Source organism: Anomaloglossus baeobatrachus, chromosome 6 (genome assembly GCF_048569485.1).
Source record: "Anomaloglossus baeobatrachus isolate aAnoBae1 chromosome 6, aAnoBae1.hap1, whole genome shotgun sequence".
Taxonomy (NCBI): Eukaryota; Metazoa; Chordata; class Amphibia; order Anura; family Aromobatidae; genus Anomaloglossus; species Anomaloglossus baeobatrachus.
The window spans coordinates 121,119,862-121,143,269 of NC_134358.1; the positions used below are offsets into that span (position 1 = coordinate 121,119,862).

The window sequence follows — 23,408 nt, forward strand, 5'->3', positions numbered from 1 at the left end:
GGGTCTCCCAATGGAGCGACAAAGAAACACACATTAACACTTAACTAAGCTGAGCATTCATGAGTATTGGGCAGTCAGCTGAACAATGTCATATTGTACTAGTTACATATTGACATTGCTGTGCATATTCTAGATATTAAAACTACTACTAAAAAAAAAAAAAGCAAAAAGCAAAAAATATATATAAATGTTTTTGTTTTTTTTTTTAGGTATTTTGCATATCAAAAGTGCCATTTTCATACCTGCCCAGTAGCCACGCCATGGCAATCTCATTGTACTGGGTCCTATTCTATACTACTACTACCTCTCTCTGGGTTCCAAAACTTAAATATATTGGCAAAGAAAATGTTTTAATATTAATATTTATTGGTTTGCTTTTGACTGGCCGTGCTTCCAGGCCTCCCTCCCCCATTAGAAACAGGTGTTTTAATCCTTTAATGGTGAGCCTCTATTTGACCATATATGTAGCTTTTGGAATACAGAGAGAGGTAGTAATATAGAGTAGGACCCAGTACATTGAGGTTGCCATGACGTGGCTACTGGGCAGGTATGAAAATGGCCATTTTGATATGCAAAACATGTCCTAAATCTTAATATATATTTTTTTTGCTTTATTGATTTTTATATATAACCTAAAAAGGCCAAACATTATAGGCAACAACTCAAAAATACATTAGAACACAGAGCGCTAGAGTCTTTAAATTTACCAGAATATAAGAATACCCCATAGACAACGTGATACAAATGTATAAAACATTTTATTATTATTATAGTGCACAGGGTATTACAGTACATACAATCAACAAGAATGAGAACCAGATTTGAGTAGGTGAAGGAAGAGGGGAGACCCCCACGTGACCCAGGGAGTGTATCGGTGGTTATAACGGACCTGCCAGACCAAATAATTGAAGAACTTATTGTGGCAACCTCATGCTCACAAAATGATCCCAAATAGAAGCAAACACATCCATTGTGTCACTAAGTTACAGGACCCATAACTTAGGCCATTGGCCTTGAATCAGGTCATGACTCAGAGAGCCCATATATAGGGCTGCACAATGGATGGGATATATCTTAGGGCAAAATTAACACTCAATGCAATACAAATGTAGCAAAATACAGAGTGCCCCAGCAATAACATATTAGTCAATCATTTAGTGAAGCATGCAGGCTTACCACACACAAGGTAGGCGTCCGAAAATCCTGGAGGACACGTGGGGACCGACGTCCCGACACGTGTTTCGTCACAATGCTTCGTCGGGGGACGATGAATAAAAGAGTGCCGAAAAGTGGAGGTTTAAAAGGGGACCCTAATTGGTGACACGCCTCCATTTCACTACGTGCACCGGAGCGGGTAACCGCTGCGGACCGCGCTGTGGCTCGGACTCGGCGGCCGGAAGTCGATGGAGCGAAAACTTCCGGTGACGTCACCGTACGATACTTCCGGTATTCCGCCGCAACACGCGTTGCCACGGACGCGAATCAACAGGCGGAACCCACTGCAGTGTTAGGTAAGATGGACCTGCCCCTATGAAAAACCTGATCCCACCTCCATAATCCCAACAATGGCAGTATGATATAAATTACACAGAAACATATATATATGTACAAAAACACTTGATAATACCATCCGGGAAGACATATTATAGAGTACATACATGTCAAACATTGTTTATGTATAATAGAAAGGAGGAGAATAAATAGAGTGAAAGGCAGACGTCTGCAAAGGATGAGAAAGAGGAGGGAGAGACAAATGGATGTAAAGATATACCCAATAATTACAAAGATTTCATGTATATCACAGTTCCATGGCCTCCCAATTATAGGTTCTGTAGGCATAAGCGAGTCTTCATTTCTTCCAAGCCGGAGTTGGTAACAGAGCTCGAATGGGGGACCAATGGACGGGAAGGGTAGGAGGGGAAGGAAAAGGGGAGGGAAGGGGGGGGGGGGGGGGGGGGGGGGGGGGGGGGGGGAGGGGAGGGGGGAGGGAGGGAGGGAGGGAGGAGATGAGTGGCCTAAGAGGAGGGTTCATGACAAAGAGGGTCCCTTAAATTGAACAAAAGAAAGACACACTGTTAAAAGAGTCATAAGACCACCACTATATACAGCATGAACAGACAATATTCGAAGAATCATAAAAAATCATAAAAAACGCATCAGGGGCTACGCAGCCATTCACACCTCAGTTGCTGAACCAGGGTGAACCCAACCATCCTAAAGATAAATTCTCGAGTTTCATAAAAACCGAATGGGAGGGATTCAAACCCCCTACTACTACCCCCCATTCGGATTCACCCAAGATATCAGCATGATGGAGATAAGGTAGAGGCTACAAGAACGGGGCAAAAGAGAGCCGTTCATTCAGCCCGTCTGGTGCCTGAGTACCCAAAACAAAGATCCACCGGCACTCCATCTGTGCCAGCCGTTTTTTGAGGTCGCCACCCCGAATTCCCAGATGTACCCTATCAATACCCCGGACCTGAAGGGATGCAGGATCGCAATTATGAGCCTCCCTAAAATGTCTGGGGATCGTTTTTAGGGATTCGGGGTTGGTGGCCTCTCTGGCTGCCAGAACATCACGCACATGCTCCCTCGTGCGAATACGGAGCTCACGTGAGGTCAGACCGACATATATCTTGTTACAGCCACACGTGGCGTAATATACTACGCCAGATGTGCTGCAAGAGATATATGTCCGAATGGAAAACTCCCTCTTTCCGTCCGCTGAGCAGAAGGTTGTGGCCCGAATGATGTTCTGGCAGCCACGACAGCTCCCACAAGGATAGCAGCCGACCCGTTGGGGACCACATCCAAACAGGGGGTTAATCTTGGCCACATAGTGACTATGCACCAATGCGTCCCTGAGTTCTTCAATTATTTGGTCTGGCAGGTCCGTTATAACCACCGATACACTCCCTGGGTCACGTGGGGGTCTCCCCTCTTCCTTCACCTACTCAAATCTGGTTCTCATTCTTGTTGATTGTATGTACTGTAATACCCTGTGCACTATAATAATAATAAAATGTTTTATACATTTGTATCACGTTGTCTATGGGGTATTCTTATATTCTGGTAAATTTATTGATTTTTAGTAGTTTCAAGCTTTGGCATGTAAGTCTCTCTTTTTTTTGTATATGCTAGATATTACTATTAATACCTTCTACTCATTATGCTTTGAACGCAGGATATCAGGTCATGCATGGCTTTTCATCCAATATGTTATCCTAATATTTGAGATATAATACCACTTACAATTAGTTATTGCGTACAAGCAGGTAGCATGGGACTGTGGTCTTTACCTAGTATCAGTCGGCTCCACCCTGACCTTGTCATACATGCAGAATTTGATGTCATTCTTTGCCAGTGAATTTATCACAGCTTGAACAGGCGGGAGACGTGCCAGGTTCTTGTCCGTCATCACACATACATTTTTTGCTCCATATTCTGCAAATCCTTTGTACAAAAGAATACGAAGAAATAAGTAATAGGATTCTGCCAATAATGAAAAAAAAATACATGAAAACATCAAACAAACAATATTACCATTGTTTTTTGAGTGCAATTCTCATAATACATTTTTTTTCAGGTTTCTAATCGTGTTTTTTATCCATTCACCAGAAATGGATTAGGAGAAGCCTCTTCTGCCTAAAACTAGTGCATAGGGTAACCGCAATCAATCCCACAGGTTTCCGGGGAGGGGAATGTCTGACTCCACTGACTAAAAGCAACTGATGTCTTTGCCAACTTAAGATCTTTTCATAAAATGTTTGAATGCAACAATGAGTTCACGTAATTATAAACAGAAGAGGTTTATAGATGTATAGACCAAAGCAATTAGCAGAGAAAAGCTAGCAATAGATAAACATATACAATGCATCTCTAATCTGTTATAGTACGAGTAAAGAAAATAACAGAAATGTTAGTATATAATCCAGGGGGTATGTTCCCAGAAAATGGATCATCTTTAATACACTTGCAGCATGTGTATAAAGTGCTTCTGTAATTTCATGGACTATGACAAATTAAAGGGATTCGGTCAGTAGGATCAACCCTCCAAAGCCGTCTATGTGGGCACGTAGGTCATGGGAAGGTGAATAAAATGACAACTTGATATCTGCCATCTGATGTCTTATTGCTGAGAAATCCACGTTTTTCTTAATATGTTAATGAGCTGTTAAAGGGGTTGTCCACTACTAGGAAAACTCCTTCTGGTTCTACTTTTTCCACCCAATTAAAATAAAAGACCCTGTTCTCACCTTCTGGCTGCAGCGCTGTTGGTATCAATGATTCGGGGCTCACATGACATTGTGACGTCATGGGACTCCCCCACGTCCAATCACCACCGGCTTTCCTCTCTCCGCCTTTGGACCAAATGAGCAATCAATAAGAGGTGAGTGGCAGCAACTCATTTGGTCCGAAGGCGGGAAGAGAGAAGCCGGTGGTGGTTGGACGCGAGAGTCTTGTGCCGTCACAATGTCCCGTGAGCCCCAAATCTTAGTTACCGACAGCGCTGCAACGGGGCCAGAACAAGAGTTCAGGATCTTTTATTTTAATGGGAGAAACAGGTGGAATCAGCAGGGGGTTGTCTGAGAGCCATAATTTTGTTAATTTTTCCATTAATTTACATATATGAGGGCTTATTTTTTGCAGGACGAGTTGTACTTTTGCAGGACACCATTCATTGTACCATATAGTGTACTCTAAATGTGGATAAAATGAAAAAAGTGAAATTCCACAATCGATTTTTTATTTTTTTTTTATTCACCATGTTCACTATATGGTAAAACTGATGTGCAACTATGATACCGCATGTTGGTATGACTTCATAGATTAAATTAATAAATTCAGACGTTTGTACAAAAAAATTTGCGCTTTTGTTTACATTTTCCAAGACCCGTAGCATTCTAATTTTTCGGGATCTGGGGCACAGTGATGGCTTATTTTTTTGTGTCTTGAGCTGGCATTTCTAATTATACCATTTTTGCGTACATGCAATATTTTGATCGCCTGTTTTTGCATTTTAATGCAGTGTTGCGTTGACCAAAAAACGTAAGTTTGACATTTGGAATTTTTTTTTCTCGCCACGCCGTGTACCGATCAGATTAATTGATCTTATATTTTGATAGATTGTCATTTCTGTATGCTGATACCAAATATGTGTATTTTTTAAAAATAGTTTTATTTTCAATGGGGCAAAAAGGGGGGTGATTTCAACTTTTAGTTTTTTTATTTTTTTTCATATTTTTTAAACTTTTTTACATTTTTTATTGATTTTACTAGTCCCTTATGGCTGTACTCTCCAATCGCTACTACAGCATTGCTCTGATCAAGAGAAATGCTGTTCTCCTGTGAATGCTGGCACTCTGTTGGCTCTCACAGGAAGTGAGTCATGATATCGTTATAGGTCATCATCAGATGGCGGCGGGGAACAGAGCGTTCCCTGCTCTGGCCCTTTAAATCACGCTGTCAGACTTTGACAGCACGATCAAAGGGGTTCACAGGCATGTGTAGTTCTCAGATCCACCCATGCCTGTTAGCTGCACATGTCTGCTGATCAGATCAGCAGACATGTGCAGGGCTTAAGCGGCCTCGCCAACGGAGCCCGCAGTAACCGGGGGGATAAGGCCAAGGATGTACCTGTACGTCCTTGTCGTAAAGGGGTTAAGATCTGTAGATCAAGATATCACTGAGAATCTGCATCCAGAGCTTATTTTACATGAAAGGGGGAGTTACCAGTGTGAGACATGTAATGACTGACAATCTGCTCTCCTGGTCTACATGTCTCACACTAGTAAAACCACATTTCATTTAAACTAATCTCTGAAGGCCCACAGATCCTATCATATAATTCACATATTAAATTGGATTTCTCTGGAATAAGACGTAGAATCACAGATATTTTATTCAGCTTCCTGTGATCTACATGCTCATACATACGGCTTAGGAAAGTCCAAATGTCTTCAGTGATGACTGAGGTATTGTCTCCTTACCAATCCCACTTCTTTTGTCACACCTTCTCCATATCTGATGTTAGAAACCGCCATCTGAGAAAAATAAATAAATTTATGTGAAATACTTATTCCTAAATAACAGCGTCATTGTCAAATGTGAACAACGGACAACAAAACGCTATTTTAAGTATTACTGACTATCTGTAATCACACACACCAACAGCGGCCATTTTTGAACCACAGGTAGCTAACATTCTGACAGGGGCATACATAGAATGACACGGGTTCCATATAGAAATAGTATTAACTCTTGGTGTACGTTCATTTCACTACACTCCTTACATCCAGACACAGTGCTTGTCTACTCACATCCATGAGGCCTTCATACACATTAGATAGGACCAGCCAACCATCTAATGTGTAGGACTCTCCGTTGAGAGATGATGTTGGGGTAAGAGAAGGATCTGGTCTGTTCAATTTCAATGAACGGTTCTTTTGTGCTGATATAACCTACAGGCAGAAATCTGCGTTCCTGTGTATGTGGAGTCAGGAGAGGAGGCGAACATGTGCCTAATGGCCAGGGGGCATTAGAACAGGCACCGTGTCTTCACATGGTATGTACACCACTATTAGACATCAAATAGTGAACAATGGGTCTTTTATTCAGTCGATTGATGATTTTCCAAAAACAAACGTTCCTCACCAATGTGTAAATGGGGTGTGTGTGACGGCAATAGACAAACTCTATGGGACTGAACAATGATTTTAACAATCTTTGGTCACATACAGTTTCATCGGTCTGTGGAAAAGGGTCTTTAACAAGTGCAGATTAACTTGTTACAACATTGACTAGTGCTTATTCAAGGCAAAAATATGCTGTGTAAACGCAGCTTTATACAACCTAGGGCACAGTTTTAACATTTTTTTTTTAAATTTCCTTGTCTTGGAGCCGACCTTTAAGCAGTGAAAGGCCGTGATGCTGTCTCTTGTAGCACCCAACTCAAAAACCTCATACTCCAGACAGTAAGGCCCTGTGCGCACACTGCGTTTTTTGCTGCAGAACTGGTGCAGTTTTTGTTCATAAGCTTCATGTAGTCACAGCAAAGTCTGAGAAATCCGAAAATGCTGTGCGCAGGTTGCTTCTTTTTTCCTTACAAGTTTTGCTGCAGAATTTCTGCAGCAATAAGAAGTAGCATGTCACATCTTTTCTGCATTTTTCGTGTGTTTTGTCATTGACAATGTTAAAAAAAACTCATGGACAAAACTGCAGGCAAAAACGCAGTAAATCTGCACTAAAAAGCGGTAAAAACGCATACTTTATGCGTTTTTTGCCAGAGGGTGTGTTTTTTGCTGAAGAAACAAATCCGCAGTGTGCGTGTCGCGGGCGGGGAGGAGGGTGTCAGCACACTACGCTCAGTGGTGGCTCGAGCTGTAGGCCGGATCCCGGGGGTTTCTCGAGCGGCACTCCTCGCCCGTGAGTGAAAGGGGGTTGTTGGGTGTGGGGATTGTTTATTGTCCGTGACGCCACCCACGGTTGTGGTGATTTCACCACCGCTGCTCTATATGGGGATCCCGGGGATGGTGATGCGGAGCAGCCAGGTGTTGTGTTGCCCCTCCGTGGGTAGGGGTTGGTGATCCCGGGGCCCGGTGATGGCTTGGGAGGTGCAGGGCCTGGTGGGCGCAGGTACGCGGGGGCAGCGCTGTGCCTTGCGGCACTGTGGTACTCACTCAGCCTGAGACGTTGACACAGTTTTTACGGTAAACCAAACGGCTCGTAAGACGGTCCCACGGACGGCTGCAATTGCTCTCCCAGTAGGTGACGGTGATGTCCCTCTTCCTAGCACCTTTGTGTACTTGTTGGTTGCGATGGGTCCCCACCAGTAACCCGCTCCCCGGCTTCAAGCTGGACCGGAGGAGCTCTACTCTTTGCCCGCAGGCGCTGGCCCTAAGAAACTGGTGCCTTGGCGGTGGCGGTGTCTCTCTTTCACTGGCTGGGCTGTTGCCTTCAATCGGGTCTTGGTTGTTGGGGGATCTACGTCCCCTTCACTGACGGATTCGGCAATTTATGGCGACTCCAAGCCTTGCCGGGGTCCGAGAGGCCCCTGCCCTGGTGCTGACTGTCCTTCGGAACACTGCTCCAGACCGCCGGGCACACAGCCTACGGGGTCCTTTCAGGAACTTCCAAACGGTCCCCCTCCAGACAGTCACTGCCGTTGCTGACCTTGCTGACCTGTCCTGCACACAGCTGGACTACCTCAGGCTTTTGTACACTCCTTCTGTTCTGTCACCACTCTTGCTTTCCTCCTTTACTACTTATCTTCCTTCACTTTCACTTAGCTGTTTACTCAAGCTCTCCCTGAGCTCTAACTGCCTGGTTTCTCCCCGCCTTCAGAGCTGTGATCTCCTCGGTGGGCGGAGCCAACCGCCTGGCCCACCCCCTGGTGTGAATCATCAGCCTCTGGAGGAAGCCAACAAGGATTTTTGGGTTAGCTTTGGTGTTCCTAACTGGGATGTAGGGTGTGGTGGTGTGTGACCTGTGTCCCCTGGCTTGCCCAGGGCGACACATTCGCACATAGCCTAACTCAGGTCCAAATATCACTTCTAGGCCACACTTTCTGCAGAACAACCCTGTAACGGGATGCCAGGGGTGCCTCTGGCCTTGTAGTCGTGGCCCTTGCAATCAGGCTTACCCCTGGTTCCACCGTCACTATGGGGACAGGAGATGACTTGGTGGGGCAGAGTGTGGTGGTGAAGCAGATGTTATCCGGCGCACAAACACTCTTCAGGCAGGGTTCAATGCAATGAACAAACATTCTTTTATTCTTCACAAAGTCCCAAACAAAGCAATAAAGGTGATGATACGCTTTCTTAGCTGGGGGAAGCCTGTCCTTGCGTCCCCTCCAGTGGGGATGTGCCTGACTACTCCACTTCGCCCGGCTCCCACTTCTGGCTACCCACAGCCCGGACCCACACCGGACTGCTTCACACTATGAGGTTCCGCCCGCTCCTTTTCTCACCGGCTTCCCTGATTTCCAGCTCCCACACTCTGCCCCGGCTCTGCTGCTCCGCTCCTGTCCCCGAGACGACTGCTCCCTTGATCTAATCTTTCCCTCACACCCTTGCTCTCTCCTCCCCTTGTCTCTGCCGACTCCTCCTCTCCACTGTGGTGACAGCCGTCCCACCCGGCCACTAGGGGTACCCTAACACAATACACATGCACATACAAATAAAACATTTTTATTAATAACATTTCCGGGTTAACTATGTTCCCTTTTTGCAGGGGTCTGCTCACCCACTGCATACCTCCCCTCTTAAAACCCGAGCCTCCCGGCACGGCTCTTACTTCAAACACACAGAAGCACGTAAAGTCTGCAATACCGTCCATAATAGGCGCAGCACCCACACAGAGGGCACCAGTCCCGCGCCCGGCGGTTTCTGCAGCGCTCCCGGTCCTTCTTTCAACTAGCGCCCGGAGGCTCAACAGCGCTCCCGGTCTTAGATGGGGCGACTGCCCGTACAAACACACAGAATGGGGCAACGGCCCGTAAAACTTTAAAAGAACTTCTGCCGGCTAAACGGCGCCGGACTTAAAGAACAGATCAGCAGTGGTGACTTACTCTGGGGGCCAGGCCCTCTTCCATTCCCTGGACGGCCACCAGTGTGCCCAGTTCTCCTCCTCTGGACGGCCACCAGTGTGCACAGCTCTCCTCCTCTGGACGGCCACCAGTGTGCCCAGTTCTCCTCCTCTGGACGGCCACCAGTGTGCCCAGTTCTCCTCCTCTGCTTGAGCCTGGATATAGGCCCCCAGAGATTGTCCCGGCTGGCGGCGGATTCGCCTGAAAGACACAGGGGCGAAAGGCGGCTCCACCGGCACAGCTGCTGCAGCTCCTCTTGGGGGTGATGGCGTCTCTGCCCGAGATGGCGGTGGTGTCGACGCTGAGACTGGGAAGAGTGGAGGCGGGTCTTCGTTTCCCGCTCTTAAACGGACTCCACCCCCAGCCTCACGCGTCATCTTGATTCCTCCGCTGAGGTACTTCTTTTTCTTCTTCTTCCATGCCCTGGAGCTGGCGCCTCCCCTCTTTGGGCGGAGTACTCCATGCTTTCTCTTCGGCACCGGCCAGCCCCAGGCTCTTCTTTCGGCGCCAATTTTCCGCGCCTTTTCTTCCTCACAGATAACGGCCTCCTTGCCGCCATCTTGTACCCGGTCCAACGCTACGGGTACTAGGTTCTCTTCCCACCACGGGACTGGAAATCCTGTATCACGGTCCGGATCCTGTGCTTCAGGCACGACCCGATCTCCAGCCTCCTGGGTCCCCGGCAGGGGACTCGGATCCTGCCGACTACGCCACATGTAACGGGATGCCAGGGGTGCCTCTGGCCTTGTAGTCGTGGCCCTTGCAATCAGGCTTACCCCTGGTTCCACCGTCACTATGGGGACAGGAGATGACTTGGTGGGGCAGAGTGTGGTGGTGAAGCAGATGTTATCCGGCGCACAAACACTCTTCAGGCAGGGTTCAATGCAATGAACAAACATTCTTTTATTCTTCACAAAGTCCCAAACAAAGCAATAAAGGTGATGATACGCTTTCTTAGCTGGGGGAAGCCTGTCCTTGCGTCCCCTCCAGTGGGGATGTGCCTGACTACTCCACTTCGCCCGGCTCCCACTTCTGGCTACCCACAGCCCGGACCCACACCGGACTGCTTCACACTATGAGGTTCCGCCCGCTCCTTTTCTCACCGGCTTCCCTGATTTCCAGCTCCCACACTCTGCCCCGGCTCTGCTGCTCCGCTCCTGTCCCCGAGACGACTGCTCCCTTGATCTAATCTTTCCCTCACACCCTTGCTCTCTCCTCCCCTTGTCTCTGCCGACTCCTCCTCTCCACTGTGGTGACAGCCGTCCCACCCGGCCACTAGGGGTACCCTAACACAATACACATGCACATACAAATAAAACATTTTTATTAATAACATTTCCGGGTTAACTATGTTCCCTTTTTGCAGGGGTCTGCTCACCCACTGCAACCCCATTATACAACAATCTCAGATTCTGCCTTCAAGTAGACTACAAAACTGGAATGAGTATTCATAAAAGACAATTACCTCAAATGCATATTCTGTTATCTGAGATGATGGAGCTGAAAGTAAAATAGTTTAATGCATGAATGTATGGTAATGTTATCTACTTAACCACATATTACATATTGTGCTCCATTCTGTAGGGCAGTGCTCCCAACCTTTCTAATGGTGAAAGCCATATTTAGCTCCAATGGATGGTCACACCAAGAACCTGGTATGGAATGCCCATAACTTTCCCACAAAAAGCACACTGTGACCTTGTGCCCCTTATCTTACATACTTATATCCAGGAGAGCCCACTTTACCCCGTAGAATTACCTCAAGCATACTTACCACACTACTGCATCCAGCCTCATGCATCTTTCTAACTAACATGATCATCCAATCTACCCCACACCCAGTATTGAGCATCCAGATCTGCTTTTCTCTGCAGGACCACTCATAAATGTCACGATCTGGAGACCTGCTCTTCATGGCTGTTTTCTAGATCTGGTGGAAATGCACCAAGCTGGCAGACAGCTGAGCCAAACATCGTGGGCAAGCCAGCCCCACATCGCGGGCAAGACAGCCCCACATCGCGGGCCAGCCAGCCCAACATCGGGGGCAAGCCAGCCGCACATCGCAGACCCGCCAGCCCAACATCGGGGGCAAGCCAGCCCAACATCGGGGACAAGCCAGCCCCACATCCCGGGCCAGCCAGCCCCACATCCTGGGCCAGTCAGCCCCACATCCCGGGCCAGTCAGCCCAACATCGCGGGCAAACCAGCCCCACATCGCGGGCAAGCCAGCCCCACATCACGGGCAAGCCAGCCCCACATCACGGGCAAGCCAGCCCCACATCACGGGTCCGCCAGCCGCACATCACGGGCCCGCCATCCGCACATTATGGGCACGTGAGAATCTGCATTTTTACCCACTTTAATTTTAATCTTGCACAGCCACTAATGTTCCACAAATCACCAGCTGCCAAATATAGATATACTTGTTTTTCCTACTGAGTTCAAATTTCCCTAATGGGGTTCATTTGCTACCTTGGGAGTAAGAGTGAGAATGGGCTGGACATCTGCACCTAAAATATAAAAGAGAAGGAAATTGTCAGAATACAGTATATCTATATACACAATGGAGCAGATATATTCCAAACATAACCTAAGCGCCGACAAAGATTTTTTTCCCCAAACCAGTGCCATCTATTTTTAAATCCAGTTCAATTATTTTAAAGGGGATCTGTCACCAGGTGTTTGTCACCTAATCTGAGCGCAGCATAATGTAGAGACAGAGATCCTGATTCCAGCGATTTCCTGAGGAAAGCAAGGGGATCTTGCTGAAACGCGTTGTGAAGTGATAACAAGAGCTTTATTTTATTTTAACAATAAATTCTTACATCTAAAAGAATCTATAGATTCAGATCCATCATTAGCGCTCACAGACCGGTTATCTTCATCATTATCCGCATTGTCTACTCCCGTAAGGGAATCCGGCAAAGAGCTGCTGTGGATTGCTGAATCTATCAGTTCACCCTGAATAACCCAGCGGGAGGACGTAGAGCCGTTTTTGAAGCTCCAGGATCAAAGGAGTCGGTGAACCAGGAGCTCTCAGCGGTAAACCCTCCAGCTTCATCCGGCCAAAGGATCAGATAATACCAGCTAACACAGCCCCTCATCCTATAGAGGAATTACACACTTATTACCGAGGTTGTGCGAGGGCGCACAACAAAACCAGGTGAGCAGCCTTCATTCATTTATTTAAAACAATAATCTCGGGTGCTCCTCATATTGCACTATTTTATATTGACAGTGATTCCAGCGATGTGTCACTTACTGGGCTTCTTAGTGTAGTTTTGATAAAATTACTGTTTAATCAGCAGTAGATAATCATGACAGGACTACTTGGCATGTTGCCAGGTAGTTCAGCATATTCATGAGCTCTGTATAACCCCACCCATCCCACTGATTGGCAGTTTTGTGTACACGGTGTATGGGCAGAAAGCTGTCAATCAGTGGTGTGGGAGCAGGGTTATAGAGGTCAACATTCACATAACTGCATAAAAAAGGACAGCAAAAAGCCTAGTGTGTGACATATCACGGGATTCAGGGTCTCTGTCTTTACATTATTTTGCCCTCAGATGAGGTAATGAAAACCTGGTGAAAGATTCTCTTTAAGAAACAGATGTGTCATAAACATTGACACCTGCATGTACACAGCCTATAGGATAGTACACACTTCAGAGCCATTAAAGCGCACCAATCACAGGGATTTTCCTTTACAGTATAACCTAAATCAAGTGCTATACTGGCACTATCAGGCTGATTCTATACATACCTGTAGTGGTCAGCTCGGATTTATAGGTTTTGAAACACAAGCAAGTAAAGTTTGTAAGATGAGCAGCTTTTTAAGTGGCAGCAGCTGCCGATCAGCTGATAGCTGGGGGGTATTCATAGTGATTCCCGCCCCCCTACCTATCAATCTCCCCGTTATTTATGCTAGTTCCATTAGAGAATCATTTTACTGACCTGCGCTGATGTCATAACCATGTGACCAGAAGGAGCGGGGCCTCAGCCAACAGAAAAATAATGTTGCTCCCTGGTATCAGGTTTGTTGTCTGAGGTCCCGCCCTTTCTGGTCACATGGTTATGACATCAGCACAGGTCCTTCTACAGTTAGTAAAACGATTCTATAATAAAATTAGCATAAATAACAGATAGGGGAGGATGGATAGGCAGGGAGAGGCGGGTATCACTATGAGTACCCACCCCAGCTATCAGCTGATCGGCAGCTGGTGTCACTCAAAAAGCTGCTCATTTTACAAACTTTACTTGCTTGTATTCCAAAACCTATACATCCAATCTCACAACTAAAGGTATGTATAGAATCAGCCTGATACCGCCAGTATAGCACTGGCTTTAGGTTATATAGGAAAATCCTAGTGATTGGTGCGCTTTAAGGCGTGTGCATAAAGTCTGCTGAAGGCATATCAAGATACAGTAAAGGATTCGCACCTCTACAAAAGAGCCATAATGAGGCTCTGTGCATGAGTCCTAAGGATGTGTGTACCTGTTGAGTATTTGCAGCAGATTTTTCTGCACCAAAAACGAAAGTATTAAAAAATGCTGTGCAAAATAAGAGCTTTTTATTGTGGGGTTTTTTTTCTATTTATTTGAATGATGAAAAACATGTCAAGAACCAGCGTGTGAACAAGCGCTAACACTGTGCTGTATAGTTTCAAGTAACATTCTTATAAAATGAAGTAAATTCTAAGATAAATTGTCCCTTAATTCTATGGCAGGCAGTGCAGACACTTATAGCTGAAGAGCAATGTGATAAGTGAAAGCTTACGATGCTCCGTGCAGTTGTCTCAGGAGGTGAATCACTTTGTCCCGTCCAGATGCCATTATGCTACAGGCAGAACAATCACTAAAAGAACAAACAAGAAATTAACACAGTGTTATGTGACTGTGGATGATCTAATATATAAAGCTGAATGTGTGTGTGTGTGTGTGTGTATATGTGTGTGTGTGTATGTGTATGTATGTCCGGGATTGGCATCTGCACCGTCGCAGCTACAGCCACACAATTTTGGACACTCAGGCTATGTGCCCACGCTACAGGATTTACCGCGGATTTACCGCGGATTTTGCCGCGGATTTACCGCGGATTTGCCGAAAATCTGCAGCAGCAGCACTTCCAAGCCATTTCAATGGCATTTTGGAAATGCTGTGCCCATGCTGCGGATTTTTCCGCGGCGGATTTGCCGCGGATTTTGATCCGGAAAAATCTGCAGCATGTCAATTGTTTGGTGCAGATTTGGTGCGGATTTTTGGCTTTGAATGGGGAAAAAAAAAAAAAAATCCGCATCAAAATCCGCGGTAAATCCGCGGCAAATCCGCGGGTGCGGATTTGCCGCGAAAGTCGCGGATTTTCAGGCAAGAAAATCCGCAGGGACATTCTAGCGTGGACACATAGCCTCACACTTCTGGACCCCGAGAGCGTCATAGGCTATGTTTTGAGGGGAAATTTTAACCCCGCGCTTTACAGTTATTCACCAAAAAATCTGCCTCCATTAAAGCGAATGGAGCTGGGAACCACAGTGCAGCCAGAACTTCAGAAGAATGCGCAGCCACGCCCTTAAATGGAATGTTGGCGTGTTACAATGCAGCCAGGGAAAGAGGCAGACACAGACAGGGTAAGGGTACCGTCACACTTTAGCGACGCAGCAGCGATCCCACCAGCGATCTGACCTGGTCAGGATCGCTGCTGCGTCGCTACATGGTCGCTGGTGAGCTGTCAAACAGGCAGATCTCACCAGCGACCAGTGACCAGCCCCCAGCCAGCAGCGACGTGCAAGCGACGCTGCGCTTGCACGAAGCTGGCGTCTGGAAGCTTCGGACACTGGTAACTAAGGTAAACATCGGGTATGGTAACCCGATGTTTACCTTAGCTAACAGCGCACACCGCTTAGCTTAGCGTGTGCAGGGAGCAGGAGCCGGCACTGGCAGCGTGAGAGCTGCGGAGGCTAGTAACGAAGGTAAATATCGGGTAACCACCTTGGTTACTCGATATTTACCTTGGTTACAGCTTACCGCAGGCTGTCAGATGCCGGCTCCTGCTCCCTGCACATTCAGGATTGTTGCTCTCTCGCTGTCACACACAGCGATGTGTGCTTATCAGCGGGAGAGCAACAATAAAAAAACGAACCAGGGCTGTGTGTAACGAGCAGCGATCTCACAGCAGGGGCCACATCGCTGCTCAGTGTCACACACAGCGAGATCGCTAATGAGGTCACTGCTGCGTCACAAAAAACGTGACTCAGCAGCGATCTCAGTAGCGATCTCGCTGTGTGTGAAGTACCCCTTAGAAACAGACATAGACAGGGTAAGAGACAGACACAAAGAGACAGACACAGACAAAGAGACAGACTGACAGGGAAAGAGACAGACAGGGAAAGAGAGGGAAAGAGAGTGACAGGTTAAGAGACAGACACAGACAGGTAAAGAGACAGACACAGGGAAACAGACAGACAGGGAAAGAGAGGGAAAGAGATAGACAGGGTAAGAGACAGATAAAGAGACAGACACAGGGAAAGAGACAGAGGGAAAGAGGGAAAGAGACAGACAGGGAAAGAGACAGACAGGGAAAGAGACAGACAGGGAAAGAGACAGACAGGGAAAGTGATAGACAGACAGGGAAAGAGATTGAGACAGACGGAGAAAGAGACTGAGACAGACGGAGAAAGAGACAGACAGTCAGAGACAGACAGGGAAAGAGACAGACACAAAGAGACAGACACAGACAAAGAGACAGACTGACAGGGAAAGAGACAGACAGGGAAAGAGAGGGAAAGAGAGTGACAGGTTAAGAGACAGACACAGACAGGTAAAGAGACAGACACAGGGAGACAGACAGGGAAAGAGAGGGAAAGAGACAGACAGGGTAAGAGACAGATAAAGAGACAGACACAGGGAAAGAGACAGAGGGAAAGAGGGAAAGAGACAGACAGGGAAAGAGACAGACAGGGAAAGAGACAGACAGGGAAAGTGATAGACAGACAGGGAAAGAGATTGAGACAGACGGAGAAAGAGACTGAGACAGACGGAGAAAGAGACTGAGACAGACAGGGAAAGAGACAGACAGACAAAAAGAGAGAGAGAGAGACAGAGAGATATATACAGGGGGGAGACAGACAGAGAATGGGAATGGGAGAGAAACAGAGAGACAGTTACTATCCTGGGCGTTAATACATTCTATTTATACATTCTATCCTGGGAATGTTAATACATTCTATTTTCTTAACAACAGTTATTAACCTGGGCGAAGCCGGTTCGTACAGCTAGTATTATATATAATAATTAATTTCTGCTATATTGATTTGTTTTAAAAAAGAGAGTGAAATGGCATAATGATTGCATACCCTAACCATATCACTAGAGCGCACCGCCTGCGGCCGTGGTAGTGCTCCCATGATAACCTACAGGGTTTGATAACGACTAGACATCAAAGATCTCATATTAATCAAATGTCATTACATAAATGCAACAAACCAAAAAATCCCCTTGAAAACAACAGAGGAATAAAATGACACTTGGAACCAATATATTTTTCTTTTAAAATATTTTTTTATACTTTATTTCAATATATATGACAGTAAAAAAGTAAATAAATAAATTAAGGTACTAAATATGCAAAACTAAAAACGAGGTAGCCAGTTTGAGTCCCTTTAAAAAAATACATAATGTGAAATACCTTCCTTTATATAAATATATATGTCAATAAATATTCATAAAAAATATATAAAGTATCAAAGAGTTCAGGGACACAATATATACCCAGTGTATTCAATCAATATTAAAGTCCTGAATACACAACCTAAACATGTTTGATCACAGGATGGAGCTAGAGGCAATATAGTAATACTTGCAGTATATAAATATAAGGCGCTAGTGCAATCTCAGTCAAATTAAAAATTATGCATACCCATATAAAGTGGTATAATATAAATAAGGTGCTATGGATATACAATACCTAAATATAATTGTGTCTAACTTGTAGCAAGCAGGACCAAAATGCCCCACACTCAATAACTATCCTATCCTATTGCTGAATAGTACTCTATTGAAAATCAGAGAATTGGCACATTCACAAAGGATGATCAGCTCACGCTCCGACGCGTGTTTCGTGGCGTAACTTCCTCAATGAGCGTGAGGAAGTGACGCCACAAAACGCATGTAGGAGTGTGACTAGTAAAGTTTACTGTGCTATTGTTTCTGACTTTAAAGACAGGTATATGGAAAAAAAACAAACACTCAGACTGAGTCCAAATTGAGTGTTTTAGACTCTGACACTTCAAGTCTATGATTCAGTTGAGCAGATATAGAAATCCTGTTTTTTGTGTGACTTAAGTACTTTTTGGTTGCCACAATATTGACTGCTGTAATTTAGGAGTCTCAAATGTAAAATCATATTAAAAGAGGGACATCAAATATAAAACTATTGACAAACCCTTAAGGCGGCGTCAAACAGTATGATATATCTTGCGATCGCACCCGCCCCGTCGTTTGTGCGTCATGGGCAATTCGTTGCCCGTGGCGCACAATATCGTTAGTCCCCGTCACATGTACTTACCTGCCTAACGAACTCACTGTGGACGGCGAACATCCTCTTCCTGAAGGGGGAGGGACATTCGGTGTCACAGCGACGTTACACAGCGGTATCCAATAGAAGCGGAGGGGCGGAGATGAGCGGGACGTAACATCCCGCCCACCTCCTTCCTTCTGCATTGCTGGCGGCCGCAGGTAAGCTGTGTTCGGCGTTCCCGGGGTGTCACACGTAGTGATGTGTGCTGCCACAGGAACGACGAACAACCACCGCACAGAAGGAGGAATGACATTACGAAAATAGACGACGTGTCAACGAGCAGCGATAAGGTGAGTATTTTGCTCGTTAACAGTCGTTCGGAGGTGTCACGTGCTACGACAGCTCTAACAATGCCGGATGTGCATCACGAATTCCGTGACCCCGCCGACATATCGTTAGATATATCGTAGCGTGTAACTGGGCCTTTAGTATCCTGATTATACATCCAATTCTGAAATTGCAGCCCGAGTACCCGGTCACTGTCACTTCACTGGGACCACATAATACTTACACCAAAAGTGGTGCCACATTGCAGTTATTGTCTAGTGCTGTACCCATGAAAACCTGTAGACAAAAATATTAAGGCCTTGTGCGCACGCTGCAGTTTTTGCCGCAGTTTTGCTGCAAAAAATGTTTATAACCTTGCAGCAGTCCTTCCCCAGCAAAACCTATGCTAAAAAAAAAATGCTGTGCACACACTGCGGTTTCTTTACCTCTAGGTTTTGCTGCAGAATTTCTGCAGCAAAAAGAATGAGCATGTCACTTCTTTTCTGCAGGTACCTGCGGTTTTTGCCATTGATAATGGTAAAAAAAAACCGCCGGGAACAACCTGCGGAAAATTCGCTGCAATACCGCGGCAAAACCGCAGCAAAGCCACGGTAAAACCGCATGCAGTTTTGGGGTGTGGTTTTCTGCGTTTTTTTTTACTGCAGGTGCGGTAATCTTTCAGAGGGTGCAGAATTTTCTTAAGAAAATTCCATTTTCTAATAGCCTTACACCTAGCACTCAACAGTTCCAATCTCACAGCAGTGCCCACAGTTATGTCAACACGAGCATTGACTCAACGCCGCTCCCAATGATTTCACATTGCTCTGTACAGAAAGGAACTTTTAGGCAATGTGCACACATTGAGTGTTTGGTTTCAGAAATTTCTGCATTTCTTGGCAAGAAAAACGCAGAGCAAAAACGCATTAAAAACACACCGTGCATACACAGCCTTAAGGCTACTTTACACACTGCGATATCGGTCCCGATATCGCTAGTGTGGGTACCCGCCCCCATCTGTTGCGCGACACGGGCATATCGCTGCCCGTGCCGCACAACATCGCCCAGAGCCGTCACACATACTTACCTGTCCGGCGACGTCGCTGTGACGGGCGAACCGCCTCCTTTCTAAGGGGGCGGTCCATGCGGCGTCACAGCGACGTCACTGAACCGTCACTGAACCGCCGCCCAATCGCAGCGGAGGGGCGGAGATGAGCGGGACGTAACATCCCGCCCACCTCCTTCCTTCCGCATAGCGGCCGGGAGGCAGGTAGGGAGAGCTTCCTCGCTCCTGCGGCGTCACACGCAGCGATGTATGCTGCCGCAGGAACGAGGAACAACCTCGTTACTGCTGAAGTAACGATAATTGGGAATGGACCCCCGTGTCGCCGATTAGCGATTTTTCACTGTTTTGCAACGATGCAAAATCGCTAATCGATGTCACACGCAACGGCATCGCTAATGCGGCCGGATGTGCGTCACGAATTCCGTGACCCCAACGACTCCGCATTAGCGATGTCGTAGCGTGTAAAGCCCGTTTTAGGCTATGTGCCCACACACAGGACTCTGTATCTGCAGATTTTTCTGCATCAAAATCCGCAGCTTTCCCCCGGAATCCACACCTTTTCATAGGTGCAGATTTTGTGCGGATTTGACGCGGATTTGATGTGGATTTGACGCGGATTTTGTTGCGGATTTTGCGTTTTTTTTGTTTTTTTTTAATTCAATTGAATAGGCAAAATCCACACGAAAATCCGCAACAATAATTGACATGCTGCAGATTTTTCCGCACGAAAATCCGCACGATTTCCGCTGCGGAAAAATCCGCAGCGTGGGCACAGCATTTCCCAAATGCCATAGAAATGGCTGGGGAGTAGCTGTGCTGCAGATGTCTGGAAAATCCGCGGCTTTTCCGCGAGAAATCAGCGGCAAAATCCGCGCATTTTCCGCAGCGTGGGCACATAGCCTTATGTGTCAGTCAACAGCCAAAAGAAAGTAGTAGTCATAGATCACAGCAGTAAAGGGGCCGAATAACAGAAGTGTTGTGTTCTGGGACAGTACAAGGAATCCAGGACTTTTCATACCAAATCCTGGACATATCTGTTATTGGATCAGGTGGTCTCACATGCTGTGTATGGCCCCTAAAGCACAATGCCCCTTAGTACCGCACACAGCTACCTCTTTCAATGGTTATATGTCATGAAACAAAACAATGACTTTACCAACAAATCCAAACAATATTCTGTAGCTAGAATCTCCGGCTAATGATCCGTCACAGTGTCCAAACATAACGTACTGCTCATAAAGACCTTCTATATCTCTATACATACATGGTGCATGTCTTCCTTGAGTGTTTTCTTTTTATTCTTTAGTTCGCGATGTTACATTGTAGTACGCGATGTTACATTGTAGTATGTTACATTTTATCAGAGAATAGGAGACAGACTGACGAAAGAAATACCTGGAAAGGTAATGTGTTTATAGGACAAGGACAAGAGACGACAACTGGTGTTTCCTCCTCCTGGCTTCCCGGAGATCTCTGGCCTGCCTCCTCCCAGCATTCAGTGCTGGTGTTTTCTCATAGGCAGTAATGTGATCTCTTGTACATTCCCTCCTCTCTAGGCCACACTAACCACAGAACAATGCCAGTGATATGTGCACATTCCCAGTGCGCTGCAGGTTCCTGAGGATTCTCAGACTGAAGACACGATGGTGCAGAATAATGCTCAGCGAAAGCCGCCCTGCAGAACTGGACTGGATGTCACCGATATTAAAATCCTTTTCAGCAACGAGATCTAAGCTTGCTTTCTCCATGTTGGACCATACCCCTGATGTACAGTACAGACCAAAAGTTTGGACACACCTCATTCAAAGAGTTTTCTTTATTTTCATGACTCTGAAAATTGTAGATTCACATTGAAGGCATCAAAACTATGAATCAGGGCCGGCCTTAAGCGGGCTTTACACGCTACGATTTCGCTACAGCGATCTCGTTGGGGTCACGGATTTTGTGACGCACATCCGGCCCCTGTAACGATGTCGTAGCGTGTGACTCCTAGGAGCGATTTTGGATCGTTGCAAAAACGTCCAAAATCGCTCCTCGTTGACATGGGGGTCCGCTGCCAGTTATCGCTGCTGTCACTGGTGACGAAGTTGATCCTCATCCCTGCGGCAGCACACATCGCTACATGTGACGCCGCAGGAACGAGGATCATCTCCTTACCTGCCTCCGGCCACAATGCGGAAGGAAGGAGGTGGGCGGGATGTTACGTCCCGCTCATCTCCGCCCCTCCGCTTTCATTGGGCGGCCACTTAGTGACGTCGCTGTGACGCCGAACAGACCGCCCCCTTAGAAAGGAGGCGGTACGCCGGTCACAGCAACGTCGCTATGCAGGTAAGTATGTGTGACGGGGGTGCCGGTTTTTGTGCGCGACAGGCAGCGATATGCCCGTCGTGCACAAGCAATGGGGGCAGGTGTCATGCTAGCGATATCGGGCCGGATATCGCAGCATGTAAAGCCACCCTTAGGCTAAATAGCGCCCTCTGCCAAATTACCCTTTGGTGCCCCCAAACCATTTCACAGGCGACCTGCAGCCAATCAGCAGCTGGTTTACTCTCTCATCCTTTAGATAAAACTGACATCCAGAGGAAGTCATAAAACAGCAGCAGCTGAATTACAGTTTTGAAAGAGGGCTAGTGAAGCAGCCACTGATTGGCTGCAGATCACAAGACCCCGGTGCCCGGTTGTATTGCTTTTCTGCTGCGTTTGTTTTTTTTCATGTACTGTAAAATGACAAAAAAGCCTCGCCCAAAGCATACTACAATTTAGTTATTTAAAAAAAAATAAAAATCATTTGCAAAAAACATCCTGAAAGTCTATATGTATGCGCCGTTGTTACTGTCTTTATTTCTGGTGTCTATTCAATGACGGTATTCTGTGTCCTTTAAGTATATAGAGCGAGGGGCTTCTTCCAATTTTAGCCGCCCCACGAATGAGAAGGTTACTGCTTTTAGCCGTTTCATGGCTTTTGAAGCCTACAGCAGCTAAAATAATTAACCAAAGACGCAACATGTGCACAGCAAAATCATTTTGAAATTGCTGTGCATCATGTCCCTTTGCTATGGTGTATGTGCAGCGCTTTTATAGGCAGGTACTCCCTGTTGCTCACACGCTTTATCTGTTGTGAACAGAAACATGTCCGCTTTTTTCCGGCATCACTGATGTCCCACAGACCACACTATGGTGTGATCCGTGAAACATGTACCAGAAAAACACGGACATTGAAAATAAAGTGATTTTTACATTCAACTTCTCCAGCTGTCTCCGGCCTCTGCTGGTGTCGCGGGCGGGGAGGAGGGTGTCAGCACACTACGCTCACCCCTTCTGCTCGGGTCCGGCGGCTGCTGCTCAGTGGTGGCTCGAGCGGTGGGCCGGATCCCGGGGGTTTCTCGAGCGGCGCTCCTCGCCCGTGAGTGAAAAGGGGTTTGTTGGGTGTGGGAAGTGTTTATTGTCCGTGACGCCACCCACGGTTGTGGTGATTTCACCACCGCTGCTCAATATGGGGATCCCGGGGATGGTGATGCGGAGCAGCCAGGTGTTGTGTTGCCCCTCCGTGGGTAGGGGTTGGTGATCCCGGGGCCCGATGATGGTTTGGGAGGTGCAGGGCCTGGTGGGCGCAGGGACGCGGGGGCAGCGCTGTGCCTTGTGGCACTGTGGTACTCACTCAGCCTGAGACGTTGACCCAGTTTTACGGTAAACCACACGGCTGGAAAGACGGTTCCCACGGACGGCTGCACTTGCTCTCCCAGTAGGTGACGGTGATGTCCCTTTTCCTTGCACCTTTGTTTCTATGTTGGTAGCGATGGGTTCCCACCGGTAACCCGCTCCCCGGCTTCAAGCTGGACCGGAGGAGCTCTACTCTTTGCCCGCAGGCGCTGGCCCTGAGAAACTGGTGCCTTGGCGGTGTCTCTCTTACACTGGTTGGG

The 23,408-nt window shown here is 46.9% G+C and overlaps 1 protein-coding gene across 1 annotated transcript in view; it reads right to left on the bottom strand.

Moving 5' to 3' along the window:
- The window catches only part of ADHFE1 (alcohol dehydrogenase iron containing 1), an 89,501-nt gene extending 68,328 nt beyond the window's left edge, over positions 1 to 21,173 (bottom strand). The window contains 7 exon segments of the mRNA XM_075353218.1: positions 3,300 to 3,441; positions 3,444 to 3,453; positions 5,991 to 6,044; positions 11,052 to 11,086; positions 12,059 to 12,096; positions 14,364 to 14,441; positions 20,884 to 21,173. Coding sequence (XP_075209333.1) covers positions 3,300 to 3,441; positions 3,444 to 3,453; positions 5,991 to 6,044; positions 11,052 to 11,086; positions 12,059 to 12,096; positions 14,364 to 14,419 — 335 coding nt within the window. The 5' untranslated portion in view covers positions 14,420 to 14,441; positions 20,884 to 21,173.
- Positions 21,174 to 23,408: the final 2,235 nt, after the last annotated feature.